Raw genomic sequence first — 22,864 nt, 5'->3', positions numbered from 1 at the left:
AATAAAATAATAAATACACACAAATTATATATATATATAGGCCTAAATATATGCTTATATATATGCCTATATGAATATATATATATATATATATATATATATATATATATATATATATATATATATATGTATATGTATATATATATATATATATATATATATATATATATATATATATATATACATATATATATATATAACAATTGCACTCTATTGAATCTAGCCTCTGTTTTTTATTTACGACTCACGACCTATGCGTACAACTTCATTACCCTTGAAGCTAACTTTTTTTTACAAAGCGCCGACAAAAATATCCTCTAACGACCTATACGATCAATACACAAGACAAGAATGGGGAGATTTATGACCAAATAATAGCTAACAAGACATGTTATCCGAGTCACGTGATAAGACTAACTATCGTGGTCGCAGGTGGATGTAAAATCAAGTAATTAGAGTCTTTACCTCCAGGAACAAAGTGCACTCATGGGTAATGGGTGCAGATTCATTGATGGGCTAGTTTGTTGGTACAGATTCATTGATGGGCTAAACTGTTGGTACAGATTCATTGGTGGGCTAGTCTGTTGGTTGGTACAGATTCATTGATGGGCTAGTTTGTTGGTACAGATTCATTGATGGGCTAGTCTGTTGGTACAGGTTCATTGATATGACATCATTGACATCATTGACATCATTGACATCAATAATGATCCATGTCCACATAAGGTTGCTGATAGTGGTTTTTGAATACATAGCGGGTAGTTTAGTTTTTTCACCATTATTTTCAATGTGTGCCGATGATGATATTTCTCGTATTTAAACAGTTGCCATATGATCGTAAGTAATGCATCTCAGAACATATAGAGCTGCATTAAATGTTCTAATCGCACAGAGCTAAGTTAAAACATGTACACCCAGGGACAGCATGTCTATAGTGGTCACCATGGCCCCTCGAGATTTTCTGGAAAGTTGGCTTAGATATATTTCATGTAAAAAATAATTGTTTTTTGTACAAACTCATTTGATGATGTTTTCAGTTGTTTATTATAACACAATTTAACAAGTGATGTAATTAAAACTATATTTTTATGTTATGACAAAAAAAAACCAGGCTAATTAACAGAGTTTGGAGCAAAAACATATTGCCTGAATAAAACAGTAAGGGCGACAATAAAATCACGTTACTGGTTTCTACAACATAATTAGTGCATGTGGCTAGGCATGAATTAAACAACACTTATTAAATATGGTAAAAATATGCATTATTTTAAAATAATGTTATTTCCTTTAAGGGATGCATTTGTCTAATTAATACTCTTTCTCCCGCCGATGTATGCTGTTTTAAAACTATTTTTACTTGTGTAAATCCTCTAGCAAAAATATTCTATGCTGACCTAAAATTCATTTCAGTTTTAAAGTGCACTGATATTAATTTGTTTTTAACGTGTTTTATTTGCTATTGGGTCGTCCATAAATGACGTCACACTCAGAGTTTCTTCCAGGCATCTGTTCGGGGGGGGGGGCAGAGCGGGGAAAGTCTACCGCCCCCCCCCCCCCGAACGAAATGATATTTATATAGAAAATATATACTTTTAACAGTGTCCACCCCCCCCCCGGAGAAAGTCCAGCTCCCCCTCCCCCCCGGAGAAAAAAGTCTGGAAGAAACACTGGTCACACCCCTAGCAGGGTTGGGGGTTGACATTTATGGTTAACCTCTATGTTTTTATTGAAACACTGCAAATATTCCTATCAATTGGATTCGTAGAAAAAAAATTAAACAATTGAACTTTAATATGTTCATTAATTTTTATGCTTAATTAAGTGTTTTTGAAAGATGTTTACCCTCGTTATGAATGTTTTCAACAATCAGCACAAATATACCGCTGACCTCATCAGTTAAATCTGCGACGAGCTAAAATTGTATGCACTATTTGTGTAATTGCACGTAATTAGCATATCCCAGTCCACGAGTTCTTCCTTGTCTTCCCACTCTGAGCCAATATTATCCTGTCTGTTGTTTGTAAAAACACCGCCAATTTCTGTTGTTAGAATTTGGTACAGCCTCACTTTGAATTTTCTATGAAAATGAAAGTGACAACATCCGGCGTGTCTAAAAATGGAAACAAACCAGACGGCGAAGATTGTGAGAGATCTGAGGAGTGGTGTCTTAGATATCCTTCTAGAACTCTTCGTGGGCTGGTAATTTTAAGACTCAGCGAATTCTATCAAGTCAGGTTTAAAAAAAATAATTTTTTAATAGGTTTAAGGGCGAAAGTAGGAAGGAGGTGTATGTTGGTGGGTGTTGGAATAGTCGTTGTGGGAATGGTGGTTGTGGGGATGGTGGTGTGGCGATGGTGGTTGTGGATGTGGCGATGGTGGATGTTGGGATGGTGGTTGTGAATGGTGGTTGTGGGGATGGTGGGTGTTGGGATAGTCGTTATGGGAATGGTGGTTGTGGGGATGGTGGTGTGGCGATGGTGGTTGTGGATGTGGCGATGGTGGATGTTGGGATGGTGGTTGTGAATGGTGGTTGTGGGGATGGTGGGTGTTGGGATAGTCGTTATGGGAATGGTGGTTGTGGGGATGGTGGTGTGGCGATGGTGGTTGTGGATGTGGCGATGGTGGATGTTGGGATGGTGGTTGTGAATGGTGGTTGTGGGGATGGTGGGTGTTGGGATAGTCGTTATGGGAATGGTGGTAGTTGGGATGGTGGTGTGGCGATGGTGGCGTGGCGATGGTGATTGTGGGGATGGTGGGTGTTGGAATATTCGTTGTGGGGTTGTGGGGATGGTGGGTGTTGGGATGGTCGTTGTGTGGTTGGTGGTTGTGGGGATGGTGGTGTGGCGATGGTGGCGTTGCGATGGTGGTTGTGGAGTTGGTGGTTGTGAATGGTGGTTGTGAATGGTGGTTGTGGGGATGGTGGTTGTGAATGGTGGTTGTGAATGGTGGTTGCGGGGATGGTGGTTGTGAATGGTGGTTGTGGGGATGGTGGGTGTTGGGATAGTTGGTTGTGAATGGTGGTTGTGGGGATGGTGGTTGTGGAGTTGGTGGATGTGTATGGTGGTTGTGGGGATGGTGGGTGTGAATGGTGGTTGTGGGGATGGTGGTGTGGCGATGGTGGATGTAGCGATGGTGGTTGTGAATGGTGGTTGTGGGGATGGTGGTTGTGAATGGTGGTTGTGGGGATGGCGGGTGTGGGGTTGGCGGGTGTGAGGATGGTGGTTGTGAATGGTGGTGTAGCGATGGTGGTTGTGAATGGTGGTTGTGGGGATGGCGGGTGTGGGGATGGTGGTTGTGGGGATGGTGGTTGTGGGGATGGTGGGTGTGAGGATGGTGGTTGTGGCGATGGTGTTTGTGAATGGTGGTTTTGGGGATGGCGGATGTGGGGGTGGCGGGTGTGGGGATGGTGGTTGTGGGGATGGTTGTTGTGGCGGCTTTTGTGTGTGTGTGTGTGTGTGTGTGTGTCTCACAGAGTAGAGTTCTGCTAACGGGCTACGTCTCATATATTATGTAAACCGTAGAATGTTTTACAGCAATATAAGTTAAAACTTCATACAGCTTCACTTCAATAATTTATTTAATTAAAAATCTTAACAAAAACACTTATTTTTTAAATTTGTCGTTAATTGCGAGCGAATAGCTTTTAACACATAAAAAAAAAATCATAAATAACTTTTGATGACCTTTCCTACACAGAAGTAATGGAGCAATTACAAAACAGAGTCACTTCCCCTATAAGGGTTATCGCCCCTCTATTCCGCTCTGTTTACCTCAAGTGTCCATAATCTGGGACCATTCGAGGTATTTAAAATATTTAATCACAAGACAAATCCAAGGAGAATCATTTAGGGTTAGGGGCTGTGTTTGCAGGAGTGTTATCTACCATTGCTTTTTCATATTCCATATTATAGTTTCCGGCCATACATGTGATTTTTCTTTAATATTATGCGGGTCCAGAAATTATTATTTCAAAACCACAGTTTAGCGGAATCGATGTGGTTTGTGGCTTGTGATGGGAGGGATTGGGGGTGGGGAAGGTTGGTTCTTGTATTTGTTGACGTGTGGTGGTCTATGTTATGTGGGGTAGGGTTTATAGCCAAAATGCGAGGTATTTTTATGTGATATAATACGTGATATAATAGTAAGTAAATGTCGTGGTCTAAGTATAGAATCAATCACTCGATCCTACTCTACATACTGGCAATCATTCACTTGGCCCTACTCTACATAGTGACGATCATCAGTGGCGTAGCGAGGTCAGGTGTCACCCGGTGCGGCACTTAATGGTGTCACCCCCAGAGGCGTAGCGACACTTCCCGGGAACAAATTTACGATTTGCACCCCCCCCGTCAAACTTTCGATTTGCACCCCCGCCCCTCAAACTTTCGATTTGCACCCCCCTCAAATTTTTTAAAATATAATATATTTTGCTATTTTTTGCCTTGGTGTCACACCCCTAAATGGTGTCACCCGGTGCGGTCCGCACCCCCCGCCCCCCCCCCCCCCCCCCCGCTACGCCTCTGACGATCATTCACTCAGCCCTACTCTACATACTTTGTGATTACCTAAACACCCAGGTATATAGCTCGCGGCCAAATGCAAAAAATGTGCACCAAGGGCTCCGTATATTTAAAACAGAACTGTCAAAATCTTAAATCAGCTAAAAAAACCACAACATAACCAATGTATATGTGGGTTACCCCCCCCCCCCCCACCCTTATTCCACCCCACCCCCTATTCTCCCCCCCCCCCTTATTCTCCCCCTCCCCACCCACCCAACCAAAATAACATTATTTTAAAAAGCTCTATAATTATATGATTCCTTAATGAAACATAATTCCACTAACAAACAAAATCATTTGTCGCGATGCTTAATGACCGTAATATGACCAACCAAATTTTTTAAATTTTACCAATAATTAGATAACCAGCATTACGTGTGCCTCAGGAAATATAACGATCAACCAATTAAGCACCGGTTATTAAATACCATCATATACTTATCAAAATATTACATTTCGGACTATCCTGTAATTAGTCGATTTCCTATTTTTAGAAAAGATAATTGTAGTTTATTTTTAAGTATAACGTATGTCACAATGTCTGTGTTGTCACATTTTAAACTCACGTTTACCCATTTCTTATGCAGCGAGATAACAGGATTAAACACATCGGAAAAAGTAAATAAAGTAGTTACTTAATAAAATATTAATTGATAAAATAGTTTAGAGATTTAATGATCGACCAGTAATTTAACTAAAAAAATGGTTTTATTAATTTATTTTCAGTTTAATTAAAAACTTGTTTTTATAAATTGTTTTTTTAAAATATATTTTTAAAAGCAGGATCTAGGGCAATGACCTCGTTAATTACGCCACACAGCGGGTTTCTTTCATTATTTGTGTTCTCCGGGGGAGGGGGACACTTCAAAACTTTCAAGGAGGTCACGCGCTAAACTTTCCAATGTTGTATAAATATTTATTGATTTCTATGTCGTCCTGGGGAAATTGGGGAGGGAGGGGGGAATTGCTCCCGTGCCAGTGCTCCCCATCCCTTCCCCGAAGAGATGAATAAGAAAACGAAAACGCTGGAGACTTTAAGGTTTGAGTACAGGTCATACCTTAATTAATTATTTTTGTTTACCTTAGACCACTATAAACTAATGTTTGTCATATTAGTCGTCCAATGCACACTCTCAGACGTATTTTATTTTAACGAACACATTTTAGACTTTCTGGAACTGATCTCAGACGTTTACACGCCCATTGCAAACGTCCCGATAAAAAAGCTGTTAGTGACAATTATGTCACCATGGGTAAGGACCTGAGTCGCGATTATTGACTAGCTATGAAATAATTGTATTAACAATCTCTTATTAATAACAAACAGTTGTACGTCCAATCTATTCATCTAGGCAGCTTGATGACAAAAATCAACATGGTTAGATCTAGTTAAAATTACAAAAAATTATCTTAATTGTCTATTAGTCCATCGACCATCTTACCTAACTAATAAAGACCAATTTCTTCACTTAACGGCAGTCTTACGACCAAAATCTTTACTGATCAGTAGTCTAGTGACCAAAATCTTTACTTACCTGTAGTCTAGTGACCAAAATCTTTACTGACCTGTAGTCTACTGACCAAAATCTTTACTGCCCAGTGGCCTAGTGACCAAAATCTTTATTGCCCAGTGGTCTAGTGGTCAAAATCTTTACTGACCTGTAGTCTAGTAACCAAAATCTTTACTGCCCAGTGGTCTAGTGACCAAAATTTTTACTGACCAGTGGTCTAGTGACCAAAATCTTTACTACCCAGTAGTCAAGTGACAAAAATTTTTACTGCCCAGTGGTTTAGTGACAAACATTTTTACTGACCAGTAGTCTAACGACTAAAAACTTTACTGACCAGAAGTCTAGCGACCAAAATTTTCACTAACCATCAGTTATATAACCACGAGATTTCTGACCGGCATCAACACGTGTTTCACAGACAGAGAATTGCGGGTAGCGCGTCATGCGCGCAGTTCCCATCACCCGATCAATCTTCTTTTACTACACCTCACGGAATGCTTCACAACTCGACTCCGGTAAGATTGTATTCACATTTCTCATTACTATTGTAAGGCACGCATATTGCATTATTGTTTTTAGTGTGCACTCACATACTTGGTGATTATTTGTTCAAGAAAATTTTTATTTAAACTTTAAGTCAATTTAAAGAACAAAAATGGATTTATGTTTTAGTGGTAAGTAATGTTTTGTCAAGCTTTCAACACAATCGTTTTCTCATCTTGTATTTGGGACAATTTCATTCTAATGCGGTTTTATGTTTAGTTTTCTTTCTTTCTGTTTTTTTTTTTGACGTAAACTTTTGAGTCAATAATATACTAACTAACTTTCTAAGTTGGATAACTAAACCTTCATTGAAGATGGTGAGCGTGAAGGCCACCATAATTATGTATGCACACCTACATTAACACACACCCACACCTACACATATAGACACACTGACATACATAAAAAGTGTTTACAATACACCGCTATAACAAATGTTCATCAAATACAAATATTATATTGGTGGAAACAATATTTACAAAAACACCATAAGATTTGGTACTAATTTCCATCCTACCTAAGTGTTGAGACGTATTCTATCAGGAAGCACAAAGTCCCTGGGGCTGGTGTTTGTCTCCCCTTATCTAATACACTTAGCTCGCATGTTTCGATACGATAGGAAGGGGAGAGAATTACGTCGACTGTTGAAATGATGGCGTAAAAAAAGCATCTGAGTGAGAGGAATATCAGTTTGGGGGATTGAGTTTGTATTTTGACGGTGTGGCTGAGAGGTAGAGCGCTCGACTGCTAACCCAAAAGTCTCGTGTTCGGATATCGGACTCCAGTCTGTAGGACATCCTTGAGTCCACCCAGCTTTGATGGGTACCTGACTCACATTAGTTCAAGTATTGGCAGTTGGGCATAGTGCTGACCACACTATTCCTTTATATGCCATGGTAAAGAAACAGATGAGCTCTATCTTAGCTCCTCCGATTACCGTTAGGACCGAAAGGTGCACTTTACTTTAAGATTGTGTGAGCGCATAAAGCAAACACATAATTACTAAGTACTTGACCCCCACCCCCTCCCTCCAACTGTTAACATGATTCCATATAAGTTGATCTTCTTCTGACCCCGCCTCGCCCCCGCCCGTACTGATATAATAGATCGATAGCTCCTCGGATTAAAGGGCGTTAACCATGTTAGTGCATGTATGTTAAAGGGAGAGAAGAAAGATCTGTTAAATAAAAGGCTTTTATCAGCTTTATTATGCGGGACCTCGAGAGAAATCTAAGTGCAGGCCGGCTATAGAAGGGAACCAAGCAATCTGAGGCATGCGCAGTCAGGTTTTCCCAAATCCACTGCATGGGCTGCTATTCGATAAACTCAGAATTCTTCGTAAACGTCAACTTCTTTCTGGCACAAATACTTGTGGTCGAATATTTAGTTAAATGATAAAATTTTAGGTAATTCAATTGTTTGAAACTATTGAATGTATTAATACAGTTCCTAACACAAAATAAGACTAATTAACTAATTAGCGTGTGGACAAAGGAATCAGGGCTGTGAAGACGTAGAGGAACAAATGTGTGAGTATTGTCATTTGTTTTTGTTTATACGCTGTGGCTACCCAAGATGGGCTCATGTCGGATGCCTCACGAAGTTATAAAAAAAAATCAAGTACCGTTTTTTTCCCGCCTCAGACATGTAATTTACAGCGTCATTTAGCGTTGCATGTTCGCTTTAGTATTACAGTTTTCATCATCGGCTTGTGAGGACTGATACAGATTTACAATAGTAATACTTCTTTCTAACATGTAGCCTACTTTAATTCATTTAAGATGGTTTACTTTAAATAGATCTAATACAAAACATCTAATTACAATTTTTTTTTAAAACCTGAAAATAAATGATGATTCAAGGGATTGTTTTTTCATCGGCGTTGTGGGCTGAGAGGGTTTGGGCTTTCAAGTAGAGCTGGAAAAAATTTGAGATTAAAGAAAAATAAAATAAAATTACCGTTTTGGACCTGACCAGATGAAGTAGAATTCAACATATGAAGTATTGTATAGTCGGGCACTTTAACAGTAAGCTTTTTTTATAAATCAAAAGGTTTCATTGTTTCTGACTGCCCTGTAGACTCAGTGTAGAGTTCATTCAGTTCAAGTGTCCATTTCTAGTTTCTGACCATCTCGTAGAGTTCATCCAGTTGAAGTGTCCATTTCTTGTTTTTGACTATCTCGTTGTTCAAGTGTCATTCAAAAGATCAATTTTCTTGAGTTTTTCCCCAATGCCGTGTAGAGAAAAGCCATTTGGTGACGTCATGGGCTTGTGGGCTTGCTGGTCGAATATTCTAAGTTAGCAGAAAAATTTTGTCCTTTTTAATGATTTTAATTTAAATGATTTGATGAAGCATTGCTAATTGCGTCTGATATGCTGCACACTATCACAATATTTTTCAACATTTTTAGGGAAGACTGTATTTTTAAAGTTTTTTCCAAAGTGAAGGTAACTTTTTAAAATACGATTGTGTTCAATGCCTCGAAAATATTCTAAGATTCAATGTAAAAGATGGCACAGTAGCTAATATTCTGGCGTTACCATGTAGGTGTCTGAATAGGTGCATTCTGGATCGATTCGTACTTTTAGACACTCAAATGAGAGAAACCCGTTTACCAATGCTTAAAATAAACACCATAATAAATCACTTTTAATTTCAATCTATTTGATGGTTTCCAGAAATATTAGACATGCTCTGGAGGATATAATTTGAGTGTCTTTTTATAGCAGTGATATGTTGACGTATGTCACAAAAGGCTTTTAACCAAGGTTCCGGCGTTAAATCTGTTAGTGCATTGTGCAACAACATCTAGACTTGAACATTGGCATCTCTCAACCTTGTGTTGTTGGTGGTTTGTCTTTTACCAGCCGTTGTGTCGGGCAAAATACAAAAGAGGTCATCATTTGACTGCTGAGTAACATTCTTTTAGGTAGAGATTATTTTGTTGGTTGTTTGCAGTTAAAATATTAAGGCAAAATACATGAAAAAAAAAAACAACTACGCATGTAATTGGCTTTTGATAGCGTAAATAACAATCTTTAATTTGTTTAGAGTTTACAAGTGAGAAGGTTTAAGTGTTTTTTTTGTGACACCAATAAAAACTAGGTTTCCGCCCACGCATCTACGCACGTCTAAAGTTGTGCGATCGTTAAAAGGACCACTACGTCAGCAGCTCTCACCGGATGTCGGGGCTCGGGGCTCCTCTAAAGATTTCTGAAGTTTAACGTTCCTTTCACTCGCCCGGTGTTGTCAGCGGGATAACTCTTCATCACCTCGCTTTTTATGTTTTGGCCGCCATCTTTTTTGTCACGTGACAAGTTTTACACTTTACACAGTTTTAATTTCCTCATGTTTTAAACTTCAATTTTTTTTTTTTTTACTTTTTAAAGATCCCGAGGACTGATCCTCTTAAAAATAATTACTAAAAAACAATTTATTATCTGCGTTAATTGCGTGTTTTAAACCATATTGCGTCATAATATTATTTTCCCAAATTAAGACAAGCAAGATGAAAGCCCACGCAAAAGAATGTCTCAGGTATTCTTGGTGAATGATCGGTCGACAGTTTCAGAAAATAAGTAACCACGTCATAAGTATTTTTAATTACAATTCATTGTCTCGAGCCTTTTTAAAAGAGTTTCATTAAAGATTTGAACTCTTGTATGATGCTACTCGGCTGTAGGGGACATAACACCCACGTCTCACTTCGTGCAAGCCATCCCGTGAGTCATTAATATGACATTTTGACATTATGACATGACAAGTCTTACATTTTCTCGATGTTTGACACTCCTGACCTTTCGTTAATTAAAACTTCTAATCCAATTTTTAGACAAGTTTTCGCTGGGTTGCAAAATATCATAGGCTAAATATGAGAAAATAAACTATATGTAATATTTGAAATCAATTTATTTCTTATTTGGTTTCTATTTATATTAGTTATCGGGTGAGGCCAATGTAACACTTTATATACAAAAATGTAGTGCCCTTTCGAACCTTACGGTTCTTGGGGTAGGTAAAGTAGACTTCACCTGTTTCAGTGAAGTCGAAATATGAATGTATAGTGTGATCAGCACTATGCGCACTCGACTACATTCCCTAACATGAGTCATAACCATCAGAGCTGGGTGGAACGCGAGTCATAACCATCAGAGCTGGGTGGAACGCGATTCATAACCATCAGAGCTGGGTGGAACTTGAGTCATAACCATCAGAGCTGGGTGGAACGTGAGTCATAACCATCAGAGCTGGGTGGAACGTGAGTCATAACCATCAGAGCTGGGTGGAACGTGAGTCATAACCATCAGAGCTGGGTGGAACGTGAGTCTTAACCATCAGAGCTGGGTGGACTAAGGGACATGCTACAGACTCAAGCCCGGTATCCGAACTCGAGTGTTTCGGGTTAGCCGTCGAACGCTCTACCGTTCAACCACGCTCTAACGGAATGTTCTTAAATTTATAAAACACTAGCGTACCCGTCCCCCGCGCGTTGCCGCGGGGATAGAAGAAAGTTTGACGAAATGTAGCCTATTAGAAAGATTTCACCAACGCGTTACCAATCATATCTTCTTAGACGCGTGACCGTCTTTTCTAAAAGTGAGTTTTTTAAATGTAAATAATGCCTGCGCTTAAATCATAAATATCGGGACACATGTTTACCTACACTACCGCATGTAAACATTGAGTGTACATTAATCACTCACCGAAATAATATGGTAGAACACACTTTGGTGACCGCCCCTGTGTCAGAGACGTACAGGGGCGCTCTCAGGGCTCCCACCCCCGATTACAATACCGCATAGGCGCGGCGTACAACCCCTGGCTCCTTAAAACTAACAGGCGCCATCGTGCCAAATAGCAATAGTAGATGATTATTGCATCATTCGCAAAGTGACGAAACTCTACAGTAGGCTCCTCATTTTCAAAAAGTTATTTTTTCATCTTTGGCAAGGTGACGAAACTGTACAGGATTTCCTCGCGTTACAAAGTTATTTTTAGAAGACTGTTGTAGTTTTACCGCTGAATATAGTAGTACCCCTTACTCGCTATGCAGGACGCTCGATCAGCGGATGCCAAGTGCCAACATAGTCGCTTTAAAACTCTGGGCGCCAAACCGTGTATTGACGAAAGTTGTACCCTATATGGCGCCGCCCATAAGAAACTTTAGTTTTCTTTTTCGCAGAAATATTCTCGGGAGTATTCTCATCTACTTCCTAAAGTTTCATGGTACTCGGATGAACCGCATCCGAGTTTTATTTTTTATAAACCGTGTATAGAGAAAAAAAATCGCTCCCCCCCCCCCCCCCTGGGGGCGCCGCCCTTGCAATAATAAAAACTATTTTTTTTGCAGAACCCTACCATTGAGTGATCTCATCATCTCCCCAAAGTTTCATGGTACACGGATGAACGATGTGAAACCGAAATAGACTTTTATTTTTATAAACCGTATATAGAGAAAAATCGCACCCTCCCGTGGCGCCGCCCTTGCGAAATTAAAAATGATTTTTTACAGAACCCTTCCCTAGAGTTTAATAATGAACTCCCCAAAGTTTCATATCTATCGGATGAACGGTGTCACTGCAATTCACTTTTAGTATTTTTATATACCGTATATTGTGAAAAATCGCACCCTCCCGTGGCGCCGCCCATGCGATATTAAAAATGATTTTTTTACAGAACCCTTCCCTAGAGATTTATAATGAACTCTCCAAAGTTTCATGCCTATCGGAAGAATGGTGTCACTGCAATTCACTTTTATTATTTTTATATACCGTAAATAGAGAAAAATCGGACCCTCCCGTGGCGCCGCCCTTGCGAAATTAAATATGATTTTTTTACAGAACCCTTCCCCAGAGTGTCCTAATCAACACCCCCAAAGTTTCATGGCTATAGGATGAACGATGCCAAACCAAAATCGCCTTTTTTTTATATACCGTATATAGAAAAAAACAAATCGCGCCCTGTGGGGGCGCCACCCCTGCGAATTTGAAATAATTTTTTTCGCAGAAACCTCCCCAGGAATATTCTCAACAACTTCCCAAAGTTTCACGGCGATGTGATGAGAGGTGTAGTAATGCATAAAGGACACACAAACACACAAACACACAAACATACATTGCTTTTTATATATATATATATAGATAGATAGATAACTACAGTGCGTAAAGAAAACCATTCATATTCGTGCAAGTTAAAAAGAATTAAATAGACGAGATAGATTACAAGTTTCAGCGTTGAAATTTTCAAAAACGTTAAAATATATCAAACGCTTTTCTCCTTCTTCTTCTTCGTTCTTAATTTTTAGTGTTGGAGGGGATCGTGCCTTATCTGCCAGGGGGTTTGAACTCGAGACTTTTTCGAATTTATCAACCATGAGCTTTTGCCGACTCGACCATGCCTCCATCACAATTAAGGATACGTGTCAACTGGTTATGCGCCATTGAGGCCATTGACTCCGATTTCAGCCTGCTTTTCTTTTTGGATTTGCTTCCATAGCCTTTGTCCAACCAAGAACAAACTACAAGGCAGCAGTTGTTTGATTTTGGAGTTGTCTCTCCTAGGAGCAGAGTTTCTTCTAGGCATCTCTTCGGGGGGGGGGGGGGGGGGGGGGGGGGGGGTGGACGAAATTTTTTTACCGCCCCCCCCCCCCCGAACGAAATGAAATGTATATAATTTATATAGAAAATATATACTTTTAACAGTGTCCGCCCCCCCCCCCCCCCCCCCCCCGAAGAAAGTCTACCGCCCCCCCCCCCCCCGAAAATTTCAAGTGCCCCCCCCCCGAGAAAAAAGTCTGGAAGAAACACTGCCTAGAAGAGTTGCTGTCCCCAGCTAAGGAGCCTCATCTGCCCGAGCTTTTAAACTGTAGGAGATATAAACGTTTAGTGATTCTTGTGGGCGTTGATGATACTTATACGCAAAAATCGATCGCTAAGCCGAAAAATTTGCTGGAGTTTGTTGCACCGCTTTTTACATCATGTCTGAGGTAAAACTCAGCGTGATGCATCTCTTTATAGAGCACCTTTCGTGTTGAAAAACAAATGCGACTAAAGACCAAACAAACATATTGTTTACTTCCGGTAATAATACAAGAGAGTGAAAGGCGACTTAAAAATGAGATACCTTTGACGTCATAGAGCTATCTCGTCAAAAAGCGTCAATTACTTATCACTAGAGTACAGACGTTTCTTGAAGATTTTTGTCATTCAGTAGCCAAGATCAGACTTTATCTGTCGTTTGCTTGGTAATTATTTCATTATCTGCACAATGGTCTGCTCTTTTGTTGGTTGATTTTACGATCGTGAACTTGGCTTTAAAGTGGGACACAAACAACGAAAATAAACAAATTTGTCCCGCTGGCTATTCAAGTTGAGTCAAACCGAACGGGTACGAAATTTTGAGATTGACGCAATAAAGTTGTTTAAGTTCTCGGCAAAAATTGTTGACTTATTAAATTAAGTCGGGTTTATGAATAAGGTCCTTTCAATAGAATTACGACCTGAACTAGTTCAATTCCAACAGCAGGCGTGTTTTGAATTTTTGGCTCTTGAAGTTTTGATTTGACCGCGAAATCAAGTATATAAAAATGTGAAATATAAAATGTAATGAACATAAAAAAATCAAAATCTATTATTTAGAATTCAATAACATTTTATATTTGAGAATAAAATACTTTCCACATATTTTTTGACAAGTGTTTCTTTCATACATTTTTCTCGGGGGGGGGGGGGGGGGAGGGCTTAATTTTGACAATGGTTAAAGCCTATAATTTTATATAATTTATGTAAATATATACATTTTATTTCTGCTGACGACATTAACACCAGAACAGAAGGAAATGCTATATCACTTTACACACAGATTCACCAAGAGTATGTCTTTTCTCCTTATGGTATCTGAGAGGGTCTCTCCTGTCGCCTTTTCTGTTGTATTTATTTTGTTTATTGTTAGAATTAAGCAGTGTATTGAAATAAATATCCATCGTTTCTGGTACACAAAGGGTTGATTGATGGCTCAACTTTGTTTATAATTAACAAACACAATTGCATCACTAGTAGCGTACGCTACTCTTATGTTACACTTAATAACCTCACACTGCTGACACGATGGATAACTCTGTACATTCGTAACACGTAAGTTTAGTGTTTTATTCAATACTGACCAGATTCTAATTGATGGCGTTTTTATCAAGTTTGAAGTGTTATTTTATTTATTTTTAAATGAAGAGTTTTGTCCACGCGGCACAAATGTGTTTGCCTGTTAAGTATTTTCCCCAATGATGTCCAAGATTTTAAACATTAAAGCGGTTTTCCCTAACGCCAAATAGATTTTAAAAAATAGAAATGAAATATCCATCAAATTAGTTTATCGAGTAGAAACTTATTTTGAAAACACTTTTTGCGTAATCAATTTTTTTCTCACTTCCGGAAAATAATTTTTTTTTCAAAAATTTTTCACACAGTAGACAAGACCGAAGCTGTGAGGAATAAAATAACACCTTGAAGGTCAGCTACTACAAAAGTACATTTTGAATAGTACACTTCATACGGTTGTAGCGGGCATCAGTCTCACAGAAAAAAATTACCCCCACTAGTTCAATGTAATTTCCCCACGAATCGTTGGTTCTCTTGTACCAGTAAATTAGTTCTGGCATTGACGTGTCGATTCTTCTGGAAATCATTTGTTGACATGATGTTTGTATACTTTTACACGGGTGTTACGTTTCAGTAATTTTGTATTATTTGAAGGAACTATTTTTGTCTGTCTATAAGAAGATATAATCAACTGTCAACACAAATAATTATATTTAAATAGTTTTAAATGTGTCTAGCTATTTGTCAGTGTTCAAATTCAAGTAGGTCGCCAGGTTAGCTTGCAAGCATGCTTAAACTTAACGACACCCCGAAAGAGCATCTGTCAATATCACCGTGTACTCGAGTTCCTCTGGTCCATCATTTCGTGCTTTTGACAACGTAATGAATTCCTTAGGTAACAGTTTGTAAGCCACGTATAGGACCTAAGGTGAATGTTTTCAAAGCACTTTATCGAGAGGAAGAACAATCAAATAGAAGACACTTGTCCTTTTAATGTTGACCTAAATTATTTTTCAAAAGAACCATCGTCGTTTTATAAATATTTTCACATTAAATGTCTCTGAAATATAATTAAACGTTAAATGATCGGATTATAAGTAATTCAAAAGCAAATTACAAAATATTTTTTTATCCCGACTGCGGTAAATACATTTACCGAATTTATTAAAAAAAGTATTTTTTTCTAAAATAAAAACAACGTAATAACTTCCTGTTTTATCAATTAATTTTGTTATTAGAAGCTAAGCTGTTGCCTTTGTGATGTAAGCAGCTAGACAAGGTTTCTGTAGTGTCTTTGTTAATGTACTTAACTCAAGGATGTCGTGGAGAGGGTGATGGAGTACGAAGGAAAGTTTTAGTGGACAAGGACTTGAAGACTTGAAGATTAAAATTATTTTTGACAAGAGTTCAATTTTTTAAGATATCAGTATACAACGTTATCCAGGGGTGCCCAAAATTGTAGCCAGGGGCGTCAACATGTTATCAAGGGGCGCACATTTTATCCAGGGATGTAACATTTTTAACCAGGGGTGTCAAATTTTTATCCAGGGGTGTCAAACAGAGAAAAAATAAATCAATATAACTAGTAAGATATAAACTGATGTTTCTACCACCAAAAAGTGACAGAGGACACAACTAGTATCAAGTCATCAGTATAGTTCCATGCAAGCATATACAAACAGCTACGTAAAGAAATCTACTGCCCTTTTTTCCATAAAACGTGTACACTTAATGACTGCCAAGTAAAGTATTTTATTTTACAAAGGTTCTCAAAACTTGGTAAAAGCTTGTCGGCAATTACCTGATATACAAAAAGAAGAATTAATGTGGATTGGAATAAAATCACCGGACGCATTAACGTCAATGATTAGTTGCATGCCACAAGAGAAGATACTAGATTACCCACAGATACCGCCCCAACATGCTTGGTTAAGTAGAGCCGGGAAGTTTACAAGACCAGAGACAATAGGCCGGGGAAGCCGTCAACCGAGACTCCCCTGTAAAACAGAATGGGAAAATCCCAGTTAATCCGAAAATACATATCGATTTCCACTGAGCTAGACAGTGGCGGCGCTGATTACAATAAATACGGTAGAGATACGGTAGGAAGCCGAACTCTGTTTCAGCTTTCATTCGGTTGATTAAAATGTGAGATGAGACCCAAAAAAACCCAGAAGATAATTATTTGCATAGGGCTTATACCTCTACAAAAATGCGTCAATAGATTGTGCGATACAGAGATCATTTTTACATGTACGGCTCACGCAAATTACTGTAGAACAAATAGATCTTCAGAACTTCAGGACCAAAAAATATTACTTTTCCCGAATGTGAACACAATAAATTTAAATAGCAATAAATGTGAGCTCTCTAATCGGATTGTCATTGGTATTATCTTATGATCAAAATACGATTGTGGATAGATTATAAAATGAATGAATGAATTAATCTCTCTTAAAAAAATGTCATGTAAATAATTTTTGCCTGCTGAACTGAATTACAGTACTAGATCCTTTAAGATTTTTTTTAAAAAAAAGCCAGAATGTAAATTTCTATGACGAGTTAGTTCCCAGCAAGAGATAGTTTTGTTCAGCCAGCTGAAAGTTGTTTTCCCGACGTTAAGAACATCGCCAGTCATACAGATGGACGGCTACAATCGATCGCTTATCTACGCCTTTATGCAAAAGTTAACCTTGTTTGACACGTTGTCTCACCTCAGCTATGAGAACTTTCGCTACGTCCAAAACCTGCCGTGTGTTTTTTTAGTTTTGACAGTCAGGGATGAAGCTAGACATTCTAGCTTTGAACGAAGCAATACATTCTAGCTTTGGATGAAGCAATACAGTCTAGCCGTGGACGAAGCCAGACAGTCTAGCCATGGACGAAGCAATACAGTCTAGCCATGGACGAAGCAATACAGTCTAGCTTTGGACGAAGCAATACAGTCTAGCCATGGACGAAGCAATACAGTCTAGCCTTGGACGAAGCAATACAGTATAGCCATGGACGAAGCAATACAGTCTAGCCTTGGACGAAGCAATACAGTCTAGCCATGGACGAAGCCAGACAGTCTAGCCATGGACGAAGCCAGACAGTCTAGCCCTAGACGAAGCAAAGCAGACTAGTCAGAGATCGGCCAATGTCGTATCGGTTGCAAGTAATCAGGTGCATGTGGCGAGCAGCCTGGCTTTACTACAATCAGTTCTCATTACTGCAGCGTCTGGTTAATACAGGTACCACGTGACCAGGAACATTAGGTAAACACGCATGTACTTCGTCTCTTAGGTTTCTCGAACGAATTTAACACGAATACCCTTAGACATAATAATAACTATATATATATATATATATATGTATGTATGTATATATATATATATATATATATATATATATATATATATATATATATATATATATATATATATATATATACAGTGGCGTAGAGGGGGGGCGGGAGGTGCGGACAGCACCGGGTGACACCATTTAGGGGGTGACACCAAGGCAAAAAATAGCAAAATATATAGAGAAAAATGATAATTCCACTTAATTAAGTGATTAATTCGAGTGTTAAAAAGTATTTTAAGAGCAAATTTGACAAATCCCGACAAGGGTGGAGGGAGGGGGTGGGTTGCAAATCGAAAGTTTGAAGGAGGGGTGCAAATCGAAAATTGAAAGTTTGTCCCCGGGCGCCGGTCGGGATAGGTCGCTACGCCTCTGGGGGGTGACACCATTAAGTGCCGCTCCGGGTGACACCCGACCTCGCTACGCCACTGTATATAAAATGAATTTATAAAACAACCGTAAGTCGACGAATTTGCGTTACCTATGGTTTTCAAAGTTGACATGTACTCACAGTGTACTGGCCTAGTTAATGATTATGTTAGGTTGGGTTGCTGGCACATACAAGGTTTAATGACCTGGTACATTTTTTCTAGCGATAAGGTTTGGTAGAACTAAACTAACTCAACAAGAAACTTTCGAGTTTAAAAGTGACCTCTTAACGTAGCTATTTTCAAGTATATCAAATATCTCTCTGCACTTCTGATAGTTTTTTTTTAACAGACGGAAGTGTTCTTTTGTCGATGAACTTGCAAGATAATACTCCTACAAATCCTTTTTTTTTAAATTTTTTTAAAATTTCGCAACACTAAATGGATTTTAAAACATTTTTGTGACACATATTAAATTAAAACATATTACAAACTTCTTTATATTTACGATAAATACGCATTTATAAAACATAACTTTTTATAAAGCTTTATTTAGCTGCTGTTTAAGAAGTAATATTTCATCAGTGATCGCTGATACTATCCGAACTGAGGGTGTTGTTCGGTATTACACAATTGTGAGTGGGTTGTAGTGCAGTGTAGGCGGTGGGTGGGGGCTGGCGAGGGTAGTAAATCCAACAGTTTACGAATTGTTCTATTATTCATGTCAGCTGGTTGAGTTTAAAAAAAAAAAGAAAATTGTAAAAATGTAAAAATGTAAAAATCATATTTTAAGAAGTCTGACAAATTGTGTTTGAGTATAGATCGATATCAAATTTATACCCTCTTCCTCATTGAGATATTTTCGATATTATTTCAAATAGCCACAACTACATAACTACTACTCAATATATATATATATATATATATATATATATATATATATATATATATATATATATATATATATATATATATATGTATATATATGTATACATATATATATATATATATATATATATATATATATATATATATATATATATATATATATATATATATATATATATATACGGGTATGTGCGTGTCTATGCGTGTCTCTCTGTGTATTTTCCCCTAGTTCGGTCTGACAAGCTTTCATTAATGCTATTAACCATTCTTCAGCCGTAAGAGGGCGAGAAAGATTGGAGATTAATGCGAGATGTCAGCTTGAATTTGCCACTTGTCTCTGACATGTTGTTGACTACCTCGCGGTATTTGGAACGAGCTAATTAGTTGGGTTGTTGGAAGCCGTATCATAAATAAACAAGACGAACAGGGCGACAGGCTCAAATAGAACAATAGAACCGCTAATTTTGTGACACAGTGTAGTTTTACGTGGGTGCAAGAGTAATAGTTTGATATTACCGTGCTATTTGCGATATTACCGTGCTATTTGCGATATTACCGTGCTATTTGCGATATTACCGTGCTATTTCAGATAGCATTCTGAAATGGTTAAACAGATTACAAGGATTAATAATGGTATAAGATGGGATAAGAATACAGTAACACATTAGGACTTCTAGAGGAGATTAAGTGAGGACAAAAAGTTACACAACCTTGTCAGTGCTTGTTGTGTAACAAATTACTGAGATGTAGGATTAGACGAGGATGGCACTATTTTGTCATGCTGCGGGGGCGGGGGGAAGAGGGGGGGGGGGGGGGGTTAGGGAATTTTGTTTAAAATTTCCCCTTAACAAACTTGTATATATTATACCAAATGTATACATGTATATATCTATATCCATTATGGGACCACGTGGGAGGTTAGTAGTTTGAACCCACAGACGACACCCATTCCTACCACGGAGAAAAATGTCTGAAAGAAACCCCTGTCTACAAAACAAACAAAACATATTTTAAAGACCATTTCCCTAGTATGTTGTTAAATTGCGACCATGGAGCCATCGAACTGGCAACGTTAGAGCTGATAAAAAGTTTAATTTGTTGATGAGTTATCTACTCATGCGGACAAACACACGGTCTAAATTAATTAGTCTGATTAAACAATTATGTCAACCCCAGTAGTTACCCATTATCACCCAACAGATTATCGAGATACACCGCAAAATGGTCGTAGAAGTATTTTCTAGTCTGTTGATTTATTTTGATAACTTAAATTTGTATCATTATAAAGGAAAATAAATGTAGTTTTTAATTGTTGAAATCATATTAAACGATGATGAAGTTTTAAATCTTAAGCGACTCCCAAATTACCGAACACTTTTGTGTTCAGTTTTGTGTACTATAGTGAGGTTAATTTCTTTTTAAATAAAAATACGATCATTTGCTGAAGCAAATTAGGAATGTTATAGATTTAGTAACATTCCTCATGTGTACTTTTTGTTTACATTTTTAAAAATGTCAGATTTTAAGGAGGTTATTTCTTCTTAAAAATACTATTATTTTTAATGATATCGTAAGATCAAAATACTCAAAATAGGCTTGCAATAAAAAAAAATATACGCAGGCACAATTTTAAAAATTTCATTTATTAATATTTATTTCTCGAATACGAATTATTCAGAAAGTATTTTACAAATCTCGTCCTGTTTGACCTTTCTGAGTCGAAAAAACTCAGTTTTGCAATCTTGTCTGTATGTCGGTGTGTATGCATGTATGCGTGTGATCATGATAACTTCAGTATCGTTTTAGTCGAATAAATTTCATGTTTAAGTATTAGATCTAATCCGTAGGTTTCTATACACTTTTGAACGATTTCCAATTTTCTACTTCTGTGTGAACTCGAGAACTTAAATACTGTTTCAGTTAGGTTCGAGAATTTTCATATAATAGTGTTAAATTTGTTTAAAAAGCAGGTTTCTATCAACTGTTGAACGACAACCGATAGCCCGAAGAGGTACTTTATTATCGATTTCTTTAAAACCTTCGGAATTTGATACTTTGCTATCACTATCTCATAAAGCAGTATATTCTATGAACTTTTTGCCTCTATGTGTTTACTAGAAAAAAAAAGAGAGGTTTTGTCAAAAACGTTCCTACCATTTCTATAGCCCAACTGCACTGGAGGTGGCATCCAAGCGCTTATTAAAATCGAACAATTAAGCTCTTTAAAAATTGTATTCATCAATACGAGAATAGTTGATAGTATACGCCTCGTCCAAACGAAGTGCCATGTTGTTTTTGGACATTTTATTTAAAATATCCGTCTAGACGTTCATTTCCTCACAGACTTGAATCTAAGAGTTGTTTTATTTGAATACCCTGTTGACGTCTAAGAGAGCTTTTAAGGTTGCAATAAATATTGAATGAAGACAATAACAGAGCTGACTGTTGGTGCTAGAAGTTTGGGGGGTTAATGACTGCTCAACTTGGAGGTGTAGTGTCGGAATTACCCTCTCCTGCCTGGCGGTCAGTAGGGCAGGTAAAGTAGAGTTCATCGGTTAATGTGAACATAGAGCTGGGTGGACTCAGAGACGTCCTGCGGACTCGTGTGTAGGATCCGAACCTGAGAGTTTCGGGTTCGCAGTCTTGCGTTCTACCTACCGACCACGCAGTCCCCATAATGATTATGTTCCTCTCTGTATGTATCCAGTATGTTAAATAAAGTGCTCTAAAGGCTATGTTATGTTGGATAAAAAATTTCAAGTGTATTTTATGGACTAACACGTTACACAAAATTTCAATTACTTTATATAATCTCAGTTTTATGTAATACATTTCAAAAGCTGTTGAACAATATGTTATTTTTAACTCATATTCAGTGCTGTTGTATAGACTACATTATGTTTGATACAACATTTCCAATGAATGAAATATTTAATACATCTTTGCCAAAAATATTACCCCTCACTATCGTTGTATTATGTTTCACTTCTTTTAACTTAGAGGTTATTTCAGTAAGACTTCTCCGTCAAATCTGTTACTTTGTGGACTACACTTGAAACCCCACTACGTTACGTCTGTCTCGCCAGCCGCCTTATAAATAATTTCACACAACATCCGCCTCTCACAATACGTCATCTCCTACTTCAAGTATAAACATTTCCAAATAGAATTTTTCAAACTGTAATCATATTTGTATTCGTTCTTTAGATTCTGTCAGCGCCCAGAGTAAAGGGAAATCAGTGTCCCGGGAGAATGGGAAATTTACAGGATAATAAAGTTAACACAGTGTAATTTAGATTTAAGATCCTTCTTCTCTCTACTAGGTCTAGAAATTATTTAACTGTTTGTAATATCCGTAGCAGGTCATAAACATTTATATGTGATGATGACAATGATACATAATATTTACTTTGTTTTCTCCTAAAGCTGTTTTAAAATTATTTCTTTCTTTATAGATCTAGAAGTCTAAATGGAAGTTGATGCCTAATGGGTTTTGCCGAGGGGTTTCTTGTACATGGATTTTTATCACGGAGAAGTATGTTTCCAGGGGTTTATA

The 22,864-nt window shown here is 37.8% G+C and overlaps 1 protein-coding gene across 1 annotated transcript; it reads left to right on the top strand.

Moving 5' to 3' along the window:
• Positions 1 to 2,116: 2,116 nt before the first annotated feature.
• Positions 2,117 to 2,741, top strand: LOC131953454 (acanthoscurrin-1-like). Its single transcript, XM_059316636.1, has 2 exons — positions 2,117 to 2,199; positions 2,261 to 2,741. The coding sequence occupies exons 1-2, from the start codon at positions 2,117 to 2,119 to the stop codon at positions 2,739 to 2,741; spliced, it is 564 nt and encodes a 187-aa protein (XP_059172619.1).
• The last annotated feature ends 20,123 nt before the right edge of the window (positions 2,742 to 22,864 follow it).

This window comes from Physella acuta, unplaced genomic scaffold (assembly GCF_028476545.2).
Source record: "Physella acuta isolate Inbredline_101_S28 unplaced genomic scaffold, ASM2847654v3 ptg000923l, whole genome shotgun sequence".
NCBI lineage: Eukaryota > Metazoa > Mollusca > Gastropoda > Physidae > Physella > Physella acuta.
This window is presented reverse-complemented; position numbering and strand designations above follow the sequence as displayed.